Source organism: Prionailurus viverrinus, chromosome A2 (genome assembly GCF_022837055.1).
Source record: "Prionailurus viverrinus isolate Anna chromosome A2, UM_Priviv_1.0, whole genome shotgun sequence".
In the NCBI taxonomy this organism is placed as follows: Eukaryota; Metazoa; Chordata; class Mammalia; order Carnivora; family Felidae; genus Prionailurus; species Prionailurus viverrinus.
The window spans coordinates 132,065,923-132,088,042 of NC_062562.1; the positions used below are offsets into that span (position 1 = coordinate 132,065,923).

Here is a 22,120-nt window from a genome sequence, read left to right on the forward strand (position 1 = left end):
TTGTGTAGAATTGGTATTTCTTCCTTACTGTTAGTTGATTTTACCAGTGAAGCGATGTAGGCCTGAAATTTTCTTTTTTGGACAAGTTTTTAACTGTCTATTTAAATTTCTTTAATGCATTTAGGGCCGTTCAGGTTATTTATTTCTTCATGAATAAACTTTGGTAGTATGTCTTGCAGGGAATTTTTCCATTTCATTTAAGTTGTGGAATTTATTGGCATAAAATTGTTAACAATATCTTTTTATCCTCTTAATATTGGTAAAATCAGTAATGATATAACTTCTTTTTCTTAGTATGGCTAGTGGTTTATCTATTTTGTGGTTTATCACTTCTCAAAGTGAAACATACTTCTGTGTGGTTTTAGTGGTTTATCACTTCTCAAAGAGCTAGCTTTTCCTTTTATCAATTTTCCAAGGTGTTTATCTCCAAGTTTTCTATCTCCTTGATGTCTGCTCTGATAACTTGGTTTTCTTTTTCATACTTGGAATTTAGTGTGCCTTTTTTGTCTGTTTCTGGTTGGAAATTTGTTGTCATTGCTATGAAACCTTTGCTATTTTCTAATAAAGGTGTACAGGGCTATAATTTTCCCCTACGTAGTGCTTCAGTGATTTAGTGACATTATACGCAGTCTGATCTCTTAAGTTTTTATTTCTCTTCATTCCAAAATATACTCTAATTTCCCTGATGGGTTCTTCTTTGATGCTGTAATTTTTATATCAATTATTGAGACAGGGGTATTAATACCTCACTATAATTTTATAAATGTCTGTTTCTCCTTGCTATTTTATCAGTTTTTGGTTTATGTATTTAAGCTGTTTTTAGGTACATGAATGTTTAGGATTATTCTGTACTCTTGATGAGTTGACCTTTTTATTATTCTGAAATAACGTCTTTATTGCTGGTAATCTTTGCTCTGTCATTTGCTTTGTCTGATTATAATGTAGCCACATGAACTTTCTTTTTGTTTAGCCTCTCAATCTATTTGTATGTTTATAAGTGCATTTTTTAAAGTTTTATTTATTTTGAGATAGAGCTCAGGGGGAAAGGCAGAGAGAGAGAGAGAGAGAGAGAGGAAGGGAGAGAATCCCAAACAGGCTCTGTACTGCCAGAGCAGAGCCCAATGCAGGGCTTGAACTCACAAACCATGAGATCATGACCTAAGTGGAAATCAAAAGCTGGAGGCTTAAGCAAATGAACTACCCACGCACCCCTGAAGTGCATTTCTTACAGACAGAATATATTTGGCCATTGTTTTTGTTGTTTCATTTTCTTACTCAATTTGACAGTCTCTGCCTTTTATTAGAGTGTTTTTTTTTTATCCATTCAGCCAATCTGTCTTTTTACTAGAGAAGTTGGTACATTTACATTTGAAGTAATTATTGATAGGTGTGTGCTTATTTCCATTTTGATAATTATTTTCTGGTTTTCTGTAGTTCTACTCTGTTGGTTTCTTCTTTTGCTCTCTTCCTTTGTGGTTTGATGACTTTCTTAGTGGTATGCTTATTTTCCTTTCTCTTTCGTATATTTAGCATAAATTTTTGTTTTGTGGTTACTATGAGATTACATATAGCAACTCAGATCTCTAAGAGTCTATTTTAAGTTGACAACTTAAGGTTGATCCCATTGTGAAGCTTAACATGATTATTACTCATCCCCATGTTTTACATTTTCATACCACATTTTGTATCTTTAAATCTTGTGTGCCCTTTAACTATTATAATCACACTTATTTATTTATTTTTTACCATTTTTGTCTTTTAATCTTCATACTTTATAAGTGACTAAACTATTATGTTTACTATATGTTAACCTTTCCAGTGAGCTTTATTCTTTCATATTTTTAAAATACTAATTAGTGCTCTTTATTTTCAGCTTAAAGAAGTTCTTTTAACATAACTTCAAGGGCCAGGTAAGTGGTGATGAACTCCTTTAGCTTTGTTGGTCTGGAAAACTCCCTTTCTCCCTTTTTTTCCCATTCACACCTAGACATTTACTGTTGATTTTAATATGCAGTACATACCCAAATATCCTCAATTATCCCCAAAATGATTTATTTTTTTCATAAGTGGCTCTTTAATCCCCATCACCTATTTTGCCTATCTATCTACCTCCTCTCTGACAACTGTCAGTTCTCTATGGTTAAGAGTCTGTTTCTAGGTTTGTTGCTTTCTCTCTCTTTCTCTCTTTTTTTCCTCCTTTGCTCATTTGTTTCTTATTCCACATAAGAGTGAGATCATATGGTACTTGTCTTTCTCTGACTGGTTTATTTTGCATTAGCACTGTCTTTCTCTGGCTAGCTCCATGCACACTGTTGCAAGTGGCAAGATTTCATTTTTTATGGCTAATATTCTATTGTATGTATGTATGTGTGTGTGTATGTATACACACAAACATACACACACCACTTTGACCATTCACCTATTGATGGACACTTGAGCTGCTTCCACAATTTATTCTGACAGGTGTGAGGTGATAGCTCATTGTAGTTTTGATTTGCATTTGCCTTGTAAGTGATGTTGAGCATCTTTTGATGTGTCTGTTGGTCATCTGTATGTCTTCTTGGAGAAGTGTTTGTTCATACCTTTTGCACATTTTTTGACTGGGTTACTTTTTGGGTGTTGAGTTGTATAAGTTTTATATTTTGAGTACTAACCATTAATGGAATTTGTCTGTTGCAAAATATCTTCTCCCATTCAGTAGGTTGTCTTTTAGTTTTGTTGATTGTTTCCTTCACTGTGCAGAAGCTTTATATTTTGATGTAGTCCTAATGGTTTACCTTTGCTTTTGTTTCTCTTGCCTTAGGAGACCAATCTAGAAAAATGTTATTATGGCTGATGTCATAAGAGAAATTACTACTTATAGTCTTTTCTAGGACTTAATTATGGTTTCAGGTATCACATTTTGGTTTTTAATCCATTTCGAGTTTATTTTTGTGTATAATGAGAAAGTTGTCTAGTTTTATTCTTTTGCATGTAATTTTCCAATTTTCCAAATGTTATTTGCTGAAGAGACTTTTTTTCCCATTGGATATTCATTCCATCTTTGTCAAAGAATAATTGACATAATTGTGGGTTTATTTCTAGTTTTTCTATTGTATTCTGTTAATCTGAGTGTCTATGTTTATATGCCAGTACATCACTGTTTGGATTACTACAGCTTTCGACTATAACCTGAAGCTGGAATTTTGATACTTCCAGTTTTATTTTTATTTTTCAAGACTGCTTTAGCTATTCAGGTCTTTTGTGGTTCTGTACAATTTTAGGGGTCTTTGTTCTAGTTCCATGAAAAAATGCTGTTGGTATTTTGACAGGGATTACGTTAAATGTGTAGATTGCTCTTGGTAGTATAGATGTTTAAACAATATTTGCTCTCCCAACGTATGTGTCGTCTCCAATTTTTTCATCAGTGTTGTAATAGTTTCTCCACTTCTGAATGGTAACTTTGCCAGGTAAAGTCCTTGGGTGGCAATATTTTTTCTTTCAGTCCCGTGAATATAAAATGCTACACCCATCTGGCCTGCAAAGTTCCTGCTGGAAAATCTGCTTATAGACTTGACTTAAGGGAGTTCATTTGTATGTAGTAAGTTGTTTTTCTCTTGTTGCTTTTAATATTATCTCCTTTTTTCATTCTTTTTCTTTATGCTGCTCTGAATGTGTGAGTTCCACTGCCTTGTCTTCAAGTTGATTGATGCTTCTGCTACTTCTAGTCTCATGTTGAATGCCTCTGGTGTATTTTTTAATTCCGTATTTATATTCTAAAGCTGACTTCTACTTGGTACCTTCTAATATTTTCTGTCTCTTTGTTGAAGTTCTCACTGTGTTAATTCATTCTTCTCCCCAGTTTGGTGAGCATCTTCATGACCATTACTTTACTTGACAATGAATCCAAATTACTTATCTCCATTTCATTAATTTTTTCCTCCTGTACTTGTAACTTGTTTTTTTCCATTTGGAATGTATTCCTCTCTTTCTTCATTTTACTTGACTCTGTTGGTTTCTATATAGCAGATGACACGATAGCCTCTTGAAGCCAGTCTTGAAGGGGTGGTCTTGTTAGGAGATGAAACTTGTTATTCAACCCTGCCTCAGATCTTGGTTGTCTTTCAAACCTTTATGCTTGTCCAAGCAGCCTATTACATTTTTAATAGCTCCCAGTAGTTGAGGATGTGTTAAGACCTGTCAGTGTCTTGGTGGGGGATGATCTCAGCACCTAGATTCAGGCTGACTAGAAGCCAGACCTTCAGGCATCAGGTTTTAAAAATATGCAAATATATACAGTCCTGTGGGACCACAAATGTAAGCCCCCTCTGGCCTTGAGAACCAGGCAATCTGGAGGCATCCCCTGGGTGGCAAAGAGATCAGGGCTCCAGATGAGTGTGTAAGGTCTTTTCTGGGTGACAGTAGTGAGGTGGAGCAAGGCAGAGGGGGAATACAAGATGGCATCCTCAGCCTATGTTTCTTGAGAGCAGGTCTGTTTGACATTAAATGTGTGCCAAACCTGAAACAGGTCTCCAGGCTAAAGCCCCAGAAGAAGCAAAGAGGTCTCCTTCACAGAAATATTGGGGAATGTGCTTCAGTCTGCTGTCTGTGCAGTGCTCTCGGGGTGGGAGCCTGCTAACCTGCCAAGAACAATCTCTCCAACTGCCAGGGTCTCATGGGACCCAAGAATGCAAGTCCTCTACCCCCATCCCAGAGCCACGTGATCAAGGGGTGTTCCCCAGGAGGCAGCTGCAAAAACTGGCACAATAGATGTGTGTATAGCTCCCCTCCAGGAGACCATGGCACTTAGCACAGCAGAGACTGAGCTCAAAGACAGTGCCCACCCTCAGAAATCTCTGGAAAGGATTACAGTCAGCCACATCTTGTGTTCAATCAGAAGTCTGCCACTCAGGCTGCAGTTGTGGTGATTAGCTAATAATCTTCCTTCACAGTAAGACTGAGCTCCTGGGTCTGATGCCTCTTGCTGTGCCCTAGGGGTGACAGCTGTTTAGGAAATTTCCTCATTGATAACAGTTCTGTGGGACCCGTGAGTGTTAAGTTTCACTGGCCACCAGAGCCAGGTGATACAGAGATTTACTCTGACAGTAGTCACAAAAACTGAGGTGCCAGACAGGGAGTATGAGCTCCTTTCTGGGTGATATGGACTATACTATTACATGGCCATGGTACAAGGAACACATGATCCCTTAGCCTACAGAGCCAAGAGGAGATCAAGAGGGCAGAGTATGATAGTATGTATCTCTAGAAGTTACATTTGGTATTTAAAGTATGTTCTATGTCTCTAAACTTTTTGTACATATAGGATACAGTCATACTGAGCCTATTTTAATGTCCTTGTTTCCTAATTTTAACACCTCTGTCAGTTCAGGGTTGGTATCTGTTGATTTATCTCCTCACCATGGGTCCTATGGCTGCCGATTTCTTTACTGGATGTCCAACATGGTGGATTTTTACCTTTCTAGGTGCTGGATGGCATTGTACTGCTATAAATATTCTTGAGCTTTGTTCTGGGATGCAGTTAAATTACCTGGAAACACTTTGATCCTTTGGGGTCTCCTATGATTTGTTAGGTGGGACTAGACCATTATTCAGCCTAAAGCTAATTATTTCCCGGTACTCAGGCAAGACTCTTCTTTGTACTCTACCCAATGCACTGTGATTTTTTAGGTTTCCAGTGTGGCTGATGGAAACAGGTACTATTTCCACCCTATGAGTGCCAGGCACTAAAACCTCTACCCTTTTCGAGTGGTACTTAATGTCTCTTGTAGTTTTCTCATTCATGTCATATACTGATCAGTACTCAGCTGAGAACTCAAGGAGGACTCTTGGCCCTCCAGGTCTCTGGAGTTTTCCCTCTTTGCAGCTCTCATATAATTGGTACTCTTTCCTATGAACCCTAGCTGCCTTATTCTCCCCAGGACTCTCAGCTCTGTCTCCACAACTCAGGGAAACATTTGGGCCCTGCTTGGGATTCCTTCTCTGCGTCATGTCCTAGAAACTCTAAAGGCCAAATGATGGTACAATAGTAGGGCTCAAATCATTTATTTTTGTCTCTCACTGATCATTGTCCTTTATTACCTGATATCAAATGACTTGTAAATTATTGTGTGTATTTTGTCCACTTTGTGTTGTTTGAGGTAGGTTACTCCATCTTGACTGGAAGTAAAAGGCCCTTCATCTTAAAATTAGTTATAGCATTCTGGACCTGTGGAAGCCTGATGCTACTACTGAACTTCTGTATAGTTAGTTCTTTTGCCTACCCCAGTGACTTTACAGTTGAAAGTTTATAGCCCTATCTATAAACAAATTTAGTATTTAAGCCCAAGGTTTAGAGCAAATGGGTCCCTAAAGGACATCTCTAATGTGTGTCTTGAGGAAAGAAGAAAATCCATGTACAAAGCCCAATATATTTTAACAGTATAGCTCCTGAAAGCACAGGAATTCTCTGCAGTGATAAGCTAAGAACAGCTGTTTTACCATAAAGCAAACATTTGTCCACCTTTCAGAAGTAGAGATAATGGTAAGTTTTATTAGCATTGCTTCATTAAAAATTCAAGAAAAAAATCAAAGTTGAATCTCCATGCAGGAACTTTTCAATAATAATGGCAACCATCTTGCACTCACTTAGGTAACAGGCACTGTGCTAGGTGTTTTAAATACTTCTTCTCAAGTACATATGGTACTATGAATACTTCTTCTCAAGTACATATGGTGCTATGAAATGTGCTCCATCACTAACTCCACCATACAGATGAGGAAACAGGCTCAGAGATGGAACCCCAGGTTGAACATAAGATTCCATTATTTTGTTCAAGAAGTATTTAATGAGTACTTCATGTACTAGGCATTCCTAGGTGCTAGGCATATAGCAGACTGAAAACCAATCCCTAACCCAGTTTACACTGTAACACATACTCTCTTTAAAACATTAAAAATGCAATATGTGGGGCACGTGGGTGGCTCAGTTGGTTAAGCTTCCGAGTTTGGTTCAGGGCATGATCTTATGGTCTGTGAGTTTGAGCCCCAGGTCAGGTGCTGTGTTGACAGCTCAGAGCTTGGAGCCTATTTCAGATTCTGTGTCTCTCTCTGCCCCTCCCTAGCTCTGTCAAAAATAAACACTAAGACTTTTTTTTTTAATTCAATTTGTCAATTTTTGGTGTGTAATGCTTTATCAAAAGTAAAATGGCAAACAACTTATGTCATGAAGAAAAAAAAATCTATTTTAAAAGTAGAGAAAACAATTTAACTAGTTTCATCTATGTACAAATAGCTGCGATTTAATAAAGTTTTGATGGTCTCCAAAGTCCTTGCTCTGGACATTATTCCATAAGGGCTCCATATCACAGTACACTTCAAAAAAGGATAAATACAAAAAGCCCAAACCTTATAGCTACCTGGAAATCTTTGCAATTTATTAGTCTCTTGATTACAAAAATAGACAACCAGGAAACAAAATAAAAGCCAGTATTATTTTAACCAGTACCATATTTGTCAACTCAATGCTCAAAAATTTTCATGGAATACGAATTTGCTTTTGACTAAAAATTTATCAACTTGTGCATAGGAAACATACTTGCTATTTCACTAAAGACATTGCTTTTTTCTTGGTAAGTATATGCATAAGATCTTCAAGTCTCAAAACAAAAGAGAACTATGCATACCTCTACAGCAGGTACAATATCTATGCCAACAGTTAGAAATTCTTCAAACTTCAGAAATGGGTTAAAGCAGCTGCCAACATCAAGTAATCTGATCTTTCCTGAGGTCTGTAGCAACCTAAAAATAGATTATTTTCAGTTTGCCTTTTATAGGATAAAACCAAATATAAGAAAAAATTTCAAACATTTGAGAAAAAGATAAGGTAAATCATTGACTAAGTTTTTGGTCTCAAGATCCTTTTACACCTTTAAACATACCTGAGGACCTACAGACCTTTCGTACATGTGGGATGTAGGTACCAATAATACCATATGAAAACTGAATAGTGAAAAAACAGTTCATTTATTTAACATAAGCAATAGGATTTTGAAAATGTATATTATACTCCTTAAATGAAAAATCTAGATTAGAAAGATAATAAAAAATGAAGAGATGTTTCACATTTTTTCAAGTCTCTTTAATGCCTGGCATAATAGAAGACAGATGAATTCTCATATGGGCTTTTGTGTTCAGGCTGTTGTAACATCACACACCCTATAGTTTGGAAAACCCTACTTTATGAGAGAAAGAATAAAGTTAGTATTATTGTAAAAATAATTTTTCACCCACAGAAATCCTCAAGTGTCTAAAATCCCGAGACCACTCTTTGAAAATTGTCCTTACAGATAAAGAATGCCTTCACAAATCAAATCTCATTAGTCAATAATAATATCCTTGGACTTTGGTTTGTCTCTGTAAATTACAAGAGATCAAAGAGGAAATCACAAATCATATTTTTTGAAGGAAAAATTTTAATTGTGTGCTCATGCCCAAAAAATGGTAGAAAAAGAAGGTAAACGAAATCAGAAACAACTATGATACTCATTGCAGGCAACCAACTTTATAACAATCTATGTAGCAGCAATTAAGAATAAAGAAAACAGTGGATTTTTTATTGGACCCAAGCCCACACTCCCAGTGTTCAGACAGTAAAGCAATAATAAAATTAAGCGGGAGACAATATGCCATTTCCAGTGATAATACAATTTCCTTTACAAGATTTATGAGAACATACTGGAAAAATAAAATATAGGAGAATAATTGGGTAAAAATAGAATCTTGGTTTGAAATGTAAGGGTAGAGAAAACCTGTACAGGTTCTCTTCCTGACATTTGGCTACCATTTTCCTTTGGGTCCACTGGGAGACATTAAACTACTGACAGAAGGTTAAGCTGAAAAACGTACTAGAAGTCAAAGTAACAGGGTCGACTTTTTTTTTTCCAGAAAAGGAATGCAAGAACTAGGGATTACATTTTTTTACCAAGAGCTTCATGTCCTAACATTTTATAGAAATGACCATACTCACCATTTCACAGAGTACATGGCAGTGTATAGCAACATAAAAACAATATGAACTAATTAAAATATTTTTGTCAATAAATTTTAAAAACTCATGTGAAGAAGAGCTATAAGGGTCTAAGGTTATAATGGGAAGTTAACTGAAGAGGCCCTTCATTTTCTGTATCTGTAGAAAAACTCAATACTTCTGACAATGACCTCCAGATGAATGTTAGTTCTTGAAAGGAAAAGCTAGCAACTCCACCAGTTAAAAGAACTGCTCATAGGGCTCAAGAGGTAATTTCATGTACTACAGCCACTCAGGAAACAAATTAGTATGTGGTTTGGGTGATGCATAGAACACAAAAAATGTGTAAAGTTGAGAATTCAGTTTGGTAATACTTGAAATAGTACAATACATTAGGTTTAAGGAAGTAAGGCCAGTAAACTCCTGTGGCACAGGTTCCAAGCTGCTAAACAGAGCAAAAGATCCAGTAGATAGTGGCCACAGAAATACCTGGTATTTAGCTGACGTTTGTTGCTAAATTGATAAAAACTTGAATACCCAAATCATAACAAGTTAGAATAAATGAAAATCTAGAACAATAGTAACATTATATATACAGTATTAGATAACCCTAGCCTCAAGATTATAGGGACTAAGAACAAGAGTTCTGGAATCAGATTAAGATCAAAACCAGATTCTGCCCTTGACATGTGTAATATGGGGACACACTAATGGGGTACCCACACTAATGAGTTATTTCCAAGATTAAATGAGATCACACATTTGTAATACTTGACCAATATTTGCCACATGGCAAGTGCTCAAAAAGTGGTAAATATTGTTAGCTGTTAATGCCACAGATGGAATTTTTTGTGGCTCATCCACTAATGATCTTCCTGAACATAGTAAAAGTAGAATTTTCCTCATATTAAATTATATAATAGTTGGTTCTGGTAAACTGGATAGCAAAACATTTCTGATAGTCTCTTAAAAAGTGCTTCTTGTAAATTAAATTTTCTATCTGGATGGAGTATTCTAAATCATTCAAGTTAATTCAACATTATGATAACAACCACCAATAGCAGTACCATGGTCTTATTAATTATCAGTACGCTCTAAGTTCATTTCAAATTCTTTGGTTTAGCTCCTTAATTTTTTATTTGCATCAAGCATATTTACAGTTTAAATAATCACAAAGTCAACATCCAAGTAATTACCATCCAGGTCAAGAAATAAAACATTGCCTACACCCTGGAAGCATGACACTCCCTGATGACATCCCTCAGCCCTTCATGTAATGGTAGCCACTATGTTGATTTTCATGGTAATCATACTCTTTATTTTCTTTTACAGTCTTAACCTATGGCCACATGCCTAACTAATATAGTTTTGTACTACACATTTGCTTATGTGACATTCTTCTTTCTTGCATAAATGTTTTTAAAAGTTTCATGCTTCATTGCCGGTTACATAAAGGAGGTCCATACTGTGACATGTGGTAATTAAAATGCTAGAGGTTAAAGACTGAGAAAAGAAGCAAGAGAGAAACAAAAAGTTATATATAATGGAAACCCCATAAGGCAATCCTTATATTCAAAGAACTGAAAGGAAAAAACCTGCAATGAAGAATACTCTTTCCAGCATGATTATCATTCAAAATTGAAGGAGAAAGAAAGTCTCCCAAACAAAAGTTAAAGGAGTTTATCACCACTAAACTAGCCTTATAAGAAATGTTAAAGGGAATACTTTAAATGGAAAAGAAGAGGCCATAAGAAGAAAATTATCAATAAAAATATGTAAAATATGGCAACATATATATAAAATGTGGTGGGGGGTAGTAAAAAGTTCTTTTAAAATGTGTTCTAACTTAAGTGACCATTAACTTAAGACTGTTAAACACTTAGGATGCTTTATATGAACCTTACGGTAACCACAAACCCAAAATCTAGGATAGTTACACAAAAAATAAAGGGAAAAAAATCAAGAATACTACAGAAAGTCTTCAGTCACAAATAGACCAAGAGAAGAAGAAGGGAACAGAGAGAACTAGAAATACCAGGAAAAAATTAACTAAATGACAATAAGGAGACACTTATCAATAATAATTACTTTAAATGTAAATGGTCTAAATGCATCAACTGAAAGATAAAGGATGGTGGAATGGAGAAAAAACAACATGTATCTATACGCTGCCCTCAGGAGACTCACTTTAGATTTACACACAGACTGAAAGTGAAAGGATGAGAAGAAAAATTCCATGCAAATGGAAGCAAGGTGGGGGGGGGGGGGGAAGGTCATGGTACCAATACTTGTATTAGACAAAGTAGACCTTAAAACAGAGACTAACAAAACACAAAGGTACTATCTAATGATAAAGGGGTCAATCCAACAACTGGATGTAGCAATTGTAATTACCTATGCTCTCAACATTGGAGGACCTAAAGACATAAAGCAAATATGAAGATATAAATGGAAAAACTGAGAATAATATAGTAACAATAGGACTTTAACACCCTACCTACACCAATGGATACATCAAACAGGCAGAAAATCAACAACAAAAAACTCTTTGAGTAACACATGAGACCAAATGAACTTAACAGATAAACACAGACCACTTCATCTAAAAACAACAGAATAATCATTCTTTTCAAGTATACAGGAAACATTCTCCAGGACAGATCATGTGTTGGGCCATAATGCAAGTCTCAATAAATTTAACATTGAAATCATATCATGCATCTTTTGTGACCACAAAGGTATGAAACTAGAAATCAATCACAAGAAAAAAACTGGGAAAAAAAAAACCCAAGTGGAGATTAAACAACATGCTACTAAACAGCCAATGAGTTGATAAAGAAATCAAAGGTATATGGAGCAAAATGAAAACAAGAATACAATGGTTCATAATCTGGATACAGGGAAAGCAGTTCTAAAAGGACATTTAGAGTGACACAGGTATACCACAAGAAACAATCTAACCTTTTACCTAAAGAAACTAGAAAAAGAACAAAGGCCAAGGTTAGTAAAAGGAAGGAAATAATAAAGATTGGAGCAGAAATAAATTAAAGAGACCCAACAAAAGAAAATGTCAATAAAACCAAGAGGTGATTCTTTGAAAAGATAAATGAAGTTGATAAACCTTCAGACAGACTTACCAGGAAAAAGAGGATTCAAATAAATCAGAAATGAAAGAGAAACAAAAGACATTAGGAAAATTATATGTCAAAAACTGGACAACTTACAAAAAAAAATGGATAAATTCCTACAAATACACAATCTTCCAAAATTGAATCAGCAAGACATAGAAAATCTGAATACATTGATTGCTAGTAACAAAATTCAGTCAGCAATAAAAAAACCCCTCCCAATAAACAAAAGTCAAAGACTATGTGGATTCACAAGTGAAGTAAGTCTACCATTATTTGAAGAAAAATTAATATCTATTCCTCTTCAAGTGGTCCAAAAACCTGATGAGGAAGAAAGATTCCCAAATTAATTCTACAAGGCCAGAATTACCAAAGACACTACAAAAACAGAAAACTATAGGCCAACATTCTTGATAAACAGCTGCAAATATCCTTAACAGAATATTAGCAAATCTTTGCATTCAACAATCCATTAAAAGGATCATTCACCATGATCAAGTGGGAAGTACTCCAGGGATGCAAGGATGCTCCAATGTCAGCAAATCAACATGATACAGAGCATCAACAAAAAGGATAAAAATCTTATCTCAATAGATGCAGAAAAAGCATCTGACAAAATTCAACATCTGTTAGTGATAAAAACTCTCAAAAAAGTCAGTTTAGAGGGAAAAACCTCAACATAATAAAGGTCACATATGAAAAACCCAGAGCTAACATCATATTCAATGGTAGAAAAAATGAAAGCCTTTCCTCTAAGATCAAGAAGGAGACAAGGATGTCCACTCTCACCACTTTTATTCAACATAGTACTGGAAGTCCCAGCCATGGCAATCACACAGGGAAAAGAAATAAAAAGCATCCAAATTGGTAAGGAAGAAGCAAAACTCTCATTATTTGCAGATGACATGACAGTATAAATAAAAAACCCTGAATACTATACCAAAGAACTACCAGAATAAATGAATTCAGTAAAGTTTCAGGATACAAAATTAATACACAGAAATTGGTTATGTTTCTTACACTATTAATAAAATAGCAGAAAAACTATCCCATTTACCATCACAACAAAAACTATAAACTACCTAGAAATAAACTTAACCAAGTAGGGGAAAGACCTGTCCTCTGAAAACTATAAAACAATGATGAAAGAAACTGAAGATAAAACAGATCAATGGGAAGATACTCCATAACCATGGAAGAATACTGCTAAAACATCCATACTACCCAAAGCAATCCCATATTCAGTGCAACCCCTATCAAAATACTAAAAGCATTTTTCAAACTAGAACAAAAAATACTAAATTTGTATGGAACCACAAAAGACCCTGAATCACCAAAACAATCTTGAGAAGGAAGAAAAAGCTGAAGGTATCATAATCCCAGATTTGAAGATATACTACAAAGCTGTAGTAATCAAACAGTATGCTACTGGCACAAAATCAGACAATAGATCAATGTAAGAAAAAAGAGTTCAGAAATCAACTCAACCCGAGCTTAAATGGTCAATCTACAACAAAGCAAAAAATATACAATGGAAAAAGACCATCTCATTAAGAAATGTTTGGAAAACTAGACAGCTACATGCAAAAGAATAGAACTGGACAACTTTCTTACACCATACACAAAAATAAACTCAAAATTAATTAAAGACTAAAATGTGAGACACGAAACCATAAAACTCTCCAAAGGAAACCTGGCCAGTAAACTCTTTAACATTGGTCCAAGCCAATATTTTTGTAGATACATCTCCTCAAGCATACAACTCAACACCAAAAAACAAATAATCCAATTAAAAAACGGGCAGAGGATCTGAAGAGACATTTTTCCAAAGAAGACATACAGATGACCAAAAGACATCTGGAAGATGCTCAACATCACTAATTAGAGAAATGCAAATCAAACCACAGTGAGCTATTATTAACACCTGTCAAAATGGCTAGAATCGAAATAACAAGTGTTGGCAAGGATGTGGAGAAAAAAGGAACCCTTGTGCACTGCTGGTGGGAATGCAGACTGGTGTAGCCTTGTGGAAAACAGTAAGGAAATTGCTCAAAAAATTAAAAATAGAGCTACCATATGATCCAGTAGTTCCACTGCTGAGTATTTACCCAAATATGAAAATAATTTTTTGAAAAGAAAAATGCACCCCTATGTTTATTGCAGCATTATGTACAGTAGCCAAAATATGGAAGCAACCCGTTTCCCGTTTCCATTGGTAGATAAATGGATAAAGATGTGGCGTGTATACACACACACACACACACACACACATACACACACACACACACACACACACACACACAGGAATATTACTCAGCCATAAAAAAGATTGAAACCTTGCCATTTGTGACACTATGGAAGGACCCAGAGGGTATTAAGCTAAGTGAAGTAAGCCAGACAGAGAAGGATGAATTCCACATGATTTCACTTATATATGGAATCTAAAAAGCAAATGAATAAACAAAAACAGAAATGGACCCATAAATACAGAGAGCAAACTGATGATTGCCAGAGAAGGCAGGGGGAATGGGTAAAATGAGTGAAATGGCAGTGGGGATACAGAGGCTTCCAGTTATGGAATGAATAAGTCACAGGGATAAGAAGCTATAGCATGGGGAATACAGTCAATGGTATTGTGATAGCATTGCATGGTGACAAATGGTAGGCATATTTGTGATCATAGCATAAGGTATAAAGTTGTCAGATCACTATGCTATACACCTGAAACTAAAGTAACACTGTGTGTCAGGTATATTTAAAAAAAAAATGAATATACTCTAAAATTTTCAACATTTTAAAAAATTTATTTTATTTTTTTTATTTCACACAGAGAGAGAGCCCGAGAGTGGGGGAGGGGGCAGAGGGGAGAGGGAGAGAGACAGAGAGACAGAGAGAGATAGAGAGAGAGACAGAGAGAGGGAGAGAGAGAATCTTTTTTTTTTTTTTTTTAAGTTTATTCTCAAGTTAGTTAACATACAGTGTAGTCTTGGCTTCAGGAGTAGAATCCAGTGATTCATCACCTACATGTAACACCCAGGACTCATCCCAAAAAGTGTCCTCCTTAATGCTTATCACCCATTTTCCCCACCCCCCCATTCCCATCAACCCTCAGTTTATTCTTTGTATTTAACAGTCTCTTATTGCCTCCAGAGAGACAGAGGGAGAGAGACAGAGGGAGAGAGAGGGAGAGAAAGGGAGAATATCTTAAAGCAGGCTCCACACTCAGTGCAGAGTCTGAGGCAGGGCTCAATCCCATGACCCTGGGATCATGATCCAAGCAGAAATCGAGTCAGACACTCAACCCACTGAGCCACCCAGGTACCCCTCAACATTTGTTTTTAAAGTTTATTTTGAGAGTGTGCAGGTATGCACGAGCAGGGGAGGGACAGAGAGAGAGAGGGAGAGAGAGAATCCCAAGCAGGCTTGGAACTGACACTCGGCTCAATCCCATAAACTGCGAGATCATGGGCTGAGCCACTCAGGCTCCCCTACTTAGTTTTTACTTTGAACTGTTTATTTTTCTTATATTACATATGAAGATTTTTGAGCAAAGGTATTTATTTTTGCTTCTGTCCAGCAACCAGGTGTACCACCAGTGTAGGGCCACTTTCAATTAAATAAATTTAGGGTCTGAAGATTTTTGGATTACCCTAGGGATGCAAATTTGGACTATGAGTATGCTTTGGAGGGATGTCCTGTAGTTTCAACTTGCTGGGGCCTGTCACACTCTGGGCGAATGGAGTAGATTTACTCTGGATCACCCTTAAACTGAGAAAGCAGCTATTTGGAGCTTCAACTGTATAACTGGAGCATGAAAACCAAAGTTTAAGTTTGCCAGTTTGGACAAACACTCTCAGGACAAAGGCAACGTTGAGCTCTGATAACTTCTGGGTTCCTGTCAGAATTAGCATTTTGGCTTTATCAGTTCTTTGACATTTTTAAGATTTACCCAACATGTAAAAAAAAAGTGTTTCCAAGGTTGAGAGATTAACTACAATATCCAGGTAGCCATACTCTATAACTTTTAAAGTAGAATATACGAACAGATAAAATTAGTATAAGTGGTTGGCATAAAATCAGCTTGTGAGAGCCAACAGTTATAAAAGATATTTCAATGAACACAAGTAGTATTTCATTATTATTAATGGATATGACAGTACTATAATATGTGAAACCATCAGGTGTGCTAAGGGCAAAGGTAGGCTCTGAATAATCTATTAAATGACTGAAGTTTCTTCACCAAAAAAGGCTAGACAGCCAACCTTAAGTGATCTTAACTGACAGACTTTACTTACTTATATGTTAGTATGTACAATACATATAATATGGGAACTTCAGAATCAATTGTTCCTTAAATAATTAAGATATATTAAATAAAAAAACTACACTATTGTGCTAGCTGTAATAACACAAGTTCTAAGAACTCCCTGGAAATGCATGCTTATTGTTACTAAATAATGTTTTCAAATAAATATTAACTTCTCTACAAAAAAATATTTATGAATTTAACATTATTTATGTTGAATTTCAGTGACTATTCAAATAATCCAATTATTGAATGAATATGAGTTTTGAAAGGAAGAATCTAACCTCACACAACCCTGTGTAGTTTCTTTCTCTAAGTCAGAGATTCTAAAATACTTTCTGGATCATAAATCCCTTTAGCAATCTGGTGAAGTATATGGATACCTTTTCAAAATAATGCTTTAAATAAATAAAATAAACTGAAATACAAAGGAATACAATAAAATTACACACTGAAACATGTTTATCAAAATACTTAAAAGACTGATATAGTAACATGTTTCTTAAGTAAAATTAAATAATGAGGATGTAGCAGTGAATCTAATAACTATGGTAACTTTAAAGTAATGAGAATCAATATTCTGAGGTATATATGGTAACTGTAACACCCAAATCTTTAATTTTTATGAGTGAAAATGTCATATGGATTTAGCTGCCCATATTAATAGAAGAAAACTACTAAATTTTAATTATAAGTGACTGAAAATAAAGACGAATTTTTTTCTCATTCAAGTCCAATTATCCTTCTGAATTCTACTTAGGGACTAAATAAACCCACCTAAGGGTTAAGTGTGAAATAAATTAAGCCTGGAAAGGTTCATTTCATTTATCAGATGACACACTGAAAGAAAATTATTTTGAAGGAGTGGAGTACTTCCTTTCTAGAAAATGCATAGTGATTATGAGCTAAATTTGTAACTCCCATCTAACAAGTATACAGGAATTCTCAGTAGGTTAACCTCGCTTACACTTCCACATTATTCCTTATTCATTTGATTTACCTCAATCATTCTTTCATATTTTAAAAAATATCTGTTGTACATTTTTGTAAGGCACTATCCTTTTTGGATTATGGGCATTCTAGAAATGTTCTGCAAACACAATAGTTAAAACACCAAAAACAGATAAATGACAGATTTGCAGTTTTCTCTTAAATCACTAATTAAAATTTTACCACAAGAGAAACAGACAATTCTTCCATGTTAATAGTATGTATAGCTACCCCTGTTCTAAGAATTACCCTTAATAAATTCTTATGGGATCACTAATCACATGGTCCAAAATAAATCAATCTTTTAAGCACTACTTTTACATCAGGTAATTTTTATTGATAAAGACTAAATACTGATATCCCTATTTCTGATACCACTATATTTGAAGCACCAATACTTCCAAATTCAACAACAAGCATTATTACTAGGTTGGCAAATTTTCATAGTTTAAATTTATTTGGAGGAAAGCCCCTTTTATTTCCAAGTTAAGTGGTGGTCAATGTGGTGGTTAAATATCTAGAATTTGAAAAATTGACCTAACCAAAGAAAGAATAAGTCACTTAACAAAAGAAATACTTAAACAGTATAACAAGATAACAAGATTTTATTTTATTTTTTTCTGTATTTACCAATGGAATTACTCTCCCTCACTGAAGCTGAAGGATCTGGAAATTCCAGTATCTTGGCATCCAAACTATACTTCAGGGTACCTTTTACTCACAGAATATAAAAAATAAAACAAACAATTTTGCCAGATGATTATGTTCTAATTTTTGATGTGAAAATATGGGGACTGTCAACCTAAAACCTCAAGTTTTAAAATCAGACAGAATAAATTTTGGAATGCAATTTAAAAAAGTTTATATCAAACAGCCGTAATCATAAATACATTGTGAAGACCATTTAATATTAATTTAAAAATTTAAAATTACTTAAGAGATTGCAAAATGTTCACACACACACAAAAAGCCAAGGACCTTTGGTTTCATTTAAAAAACAGCTTTAAATGTTTACACATCTATAATATGACAAACTTTTAATAAATACCTATTGTACCAGTGTGCCTCTGGTTAAGAACATGAGATAACAAGTTGAGTAAGAGCCAAGGAATTCAGTGCAATGAAGAAGACACATGCAAATATACAGCAAAATATAATGCAACAACTGCATTCTAGAGGAGTGTACAAATGTTATAAAAGTGAAAGAACACTGGTGAAAAAGAAGGGGAAACCCTGCTGGGACCTGCAGGATCAACAGACTTTTCTCAGGAGAAAATGGGGAGAGAGTAGAGAATAAGTAAAAGGATGGGTGACTGTCATCCTACTCAGAAAGTATGGCAAATACAAAGGTTTTTTTGTTTTTGTTTTTGTTTTTTTTTTTTTTTTTTTTTTGAGAGAGAGCGTGCACAAGCAGTGGAGGGGCAGAGAGAGAGGGGGGAACACAGAATCTGAAGCAGCCTCCAGACTCTGAGCGACCAGTGCAGAGTCTGACATGGAGCTTGAACCCACCAACTGTGAGATCATGACCTGAGCCAAAGGCAGACACTTGACTGAGCCACCCAGGCACCCCTGGTATGTTTCTGAGTAAGTACAGATTTTCCACAGAATCTCAAATTCAAAGTGCCTGTAGAAATGTCTTCTGATTTCAATGTATTTAGTTCTCTTTTTAAGTCCACAGTGTTAACTTTTGTTTCTTATGCTTTTAACACTGTTTTAAAACTCACTTTGATTTTTAAAAATAAGCAAACAAAAAAAATAAGCCTCTTATCACATTTCATAGAAAAAGATAAGAAATATCTGAAATGGCTCTTTCCTAGATTTATCCAAGACTTAAAAATTAAATACCACCTCCATGAATAAGCACATATATGTATATGGCAGTATTTTTCAAACTGATATATGTTTTAATATAGCAATCACTGTATTGTTTACCCAGAGAAGTTACTAATAACAGCACATTCCATATTGTGTTGTATAAAAATTACATGAATTAACTACACATCATAGATGAAGACAAAGAGTAAAGAGGTAACAGTATCACTAGAGGAACAAATGGTAGACTAGAGGAAACACAAGAAGGAATCAGCAACTTGGAGAAAAGAGTCATGGAAAACAAGCTGAAAAGGACAGAGAAAAAAAATAATAAAAAAAGGAGAAAGACTCAGGGAACTAAGCAACACCATCAAACATAATAACATTTGCATTACAGGGATCCCAGAAGGAGAAAAAAAAGAGAAAAGGGGGCAGAAAATTTATTTGAAAAACTAGTAACTAAAAACTTCCTGAAACTGGTTAAAGGAAACAGAAATCCAGTCTAGGAGGCACAGAAAGCCCCCAATAAAATCAACTCAGGGAGGTGGTCCATATCAAGACACATGGTAATTAAAATGGGAGAAAGCAGTGATAAAGAGAGAATTTTAAAAGCAGCAAGAGAAAAAAAAAAAACAAAAAAACCCCAAACAGCTACATACAAGGGAAACCGCCTAAGGCTGTCAGCTCATTTTTCAGCAGAAACTTTGAAGGCCCGAAGGAGCAATGATATACTCAGAGTGCTGAAAGGAAAAAACCCTGCAGCCAACAATACTCTAATACTCTATCCAGCAAGACTTTCATTCAGAATGGAAGGAGAGATGGAGTTTCCTAGACAGACAAATATTTAAGGAGTTCATGACCACTACACCAGCCCTACAAGTGTTAAAGAGGACTTTCTGAGTGGAAAGGAAACACTATAAGTAGAAGTAAGAAAAGTTAGGAAGCATGAAAGCAATACAAATAAGTATATTTTTAAAGTGTTTTTTCTTTTCTTTTTTAATAGTTTCATTTATTTTTGAGAGACAGCATGAGTAGGGGAGGGGTAGAGAGGGAGACACAGAATCCAAGCAGGCTCCAGGCTCCAAGCTGTCAGCACAGAGCCCGACAAAGGGGTCAAACTCGTGAACCGTGAGATGAAGACCTGAGCCAAAGTCAGATGCTTACTGACCAAGCCACAGGCACCCTTCAAGTGTTTTTTCCTTAAGTTTATTTATTGAGAGTGAGGGAACAAACACATGCAAGTGGGGAAGGGCAGAAAGAGAGAGAGACAGAATCCTAAGCAGGCTCTGCACTGACAGTGATGTGAGGCTCGAACTCATGAATCATGAGATCATGACCTGAGCAGAGATCAAGAGTCAGACTCTTAACTGACTAAGCCATCCAGGTGCCCCCCCCTCCATAAGTTATTATTATTTATAAAAATCAGTCCAGGAATTCACAAAGTAAAAGGATACAAAGTAGGGCACCATATACTTAAAACATATGTGTGAGGGGGTAAGGAAGGAATAGGTTCAAATTTAAGTGACCAACAACTTAATATAGACTGCTGTATGCAGATATTATATATTAACGTAATGGTAAACACAAATCAAAAACAAGTAATAGACAAGGAAGGAATACAAGTATATCACTAAAAAAGCATAAAAAAACAGAAAAGAGCAAGAAGCAGAGAACTACAAAAACAATCATAAAATAGGTAACAAAATGGCGATAAGTACATACCTATCAATAATTACTCTGAATGTAAATGGACTAAATGCTCCAATCAAAAGACAGAGGGTGACAGAATGGATAAAAAAGCAAGACCAATCTATTACTGCCTATAAGAGACTCACTTCAGACCTTAAGACACATGTAGACCAAAGCAAAGGGATGGAAAAGCATTTATCATGCAAATGGAAGTGAAAGAAAGCCAGGGTAGCAATATCTATATTGGACAAAATAGACTTTAAAACAAAGACTGTAACAAGAGATTCCCAAAAAAAAAAAAAAAAAAAAAAAAAGAAGAAGAAAGAAGAAAGAAAAGACACTATATAACCAAAGGGAACGATCCAATAAGAAGACATAACAATTGTATACATTTATGCACCCAACATAAAAGCACCCAAATAAATAAAAGCATCTAATAACAAATATAAAGAAAGTAATCAAAAGTAATACAATAATAGTAGGGTACTTTAACACCCCACTTACATCAATGGACAGATCATCCAAACAGAAAATCAACAAGGAAACACTGGCTTTGAATGATACATTGGACTAGAAGGATCTAACAGATATACTCAAAACATTCCATCCTGAAACAGCAGAATACACACTTCAACTGCACATGGAATATTCTCCAGAACAGAGCACACGTTAGGCCACAAAACAAGTCTCAACAAATTCAAAAAGAACTGAAGTCATACCATGTACGTTTTCTGACCACAAGCCATGAAACTAGATATCACAACAAAAAACTCAAGAAAGAACACAAATAGAGAAGTTAAATACCATGCTACTGAACAATGAATGGATTAACCAAAAATTCAAAGAAGAAATAAAAAAATACACAGGTACAAATGAAAATGAAAACACAACACTCCAAAATCTTTGGGATGTAGCAAAAGCTCTCCTGAAAGGGAAATGTATAGCAATACAGGCTTACCTCAAAAAGCAAGAAAAATATCAAACAATCTACCCTTACACCTAAAGGAGCTAGACAAGAACAAAACCCAAAACCAGTGAAAGAAAGGAAATAATAAAGATTAGAGCAGAAATAAACAAAATATGAACCAAAAAAAGAATAGATCAATGAAACCAGGAACTGGTTCTTTGGAAACATAAACCTCTGGCCAGATTCATTAAAAAAAAAAAAAAAAAAAAAAGGAAAAAAGACTC

At 35.3% G+C, this 22,120-nt stretch overlaps 1 protein-coding gene across 1 annotated transcript in view; it reads right to left on the bottom strand.

The window, feature by feature from the left end:
- The window catches only part of BMT2 (base methyltransferase of 25S rRNA 2 homolog), an 87,494-nt gene that overhangs the window by 7,514 nt on the left and 57,860 nt on the right, over positions 1-22,120 (bottom strand). Inside the window, exon 4 of the mRNA XM_047850181.1 lies at positions 7,662-7,776. Within this exon, the coding sequence (XP_047706137.1) occupies positions 7,662-7,776 (115 nt within the window). The remainder of the gene's footprint in view (positions 1-7,661; positions 7,777-22,120) is intronic.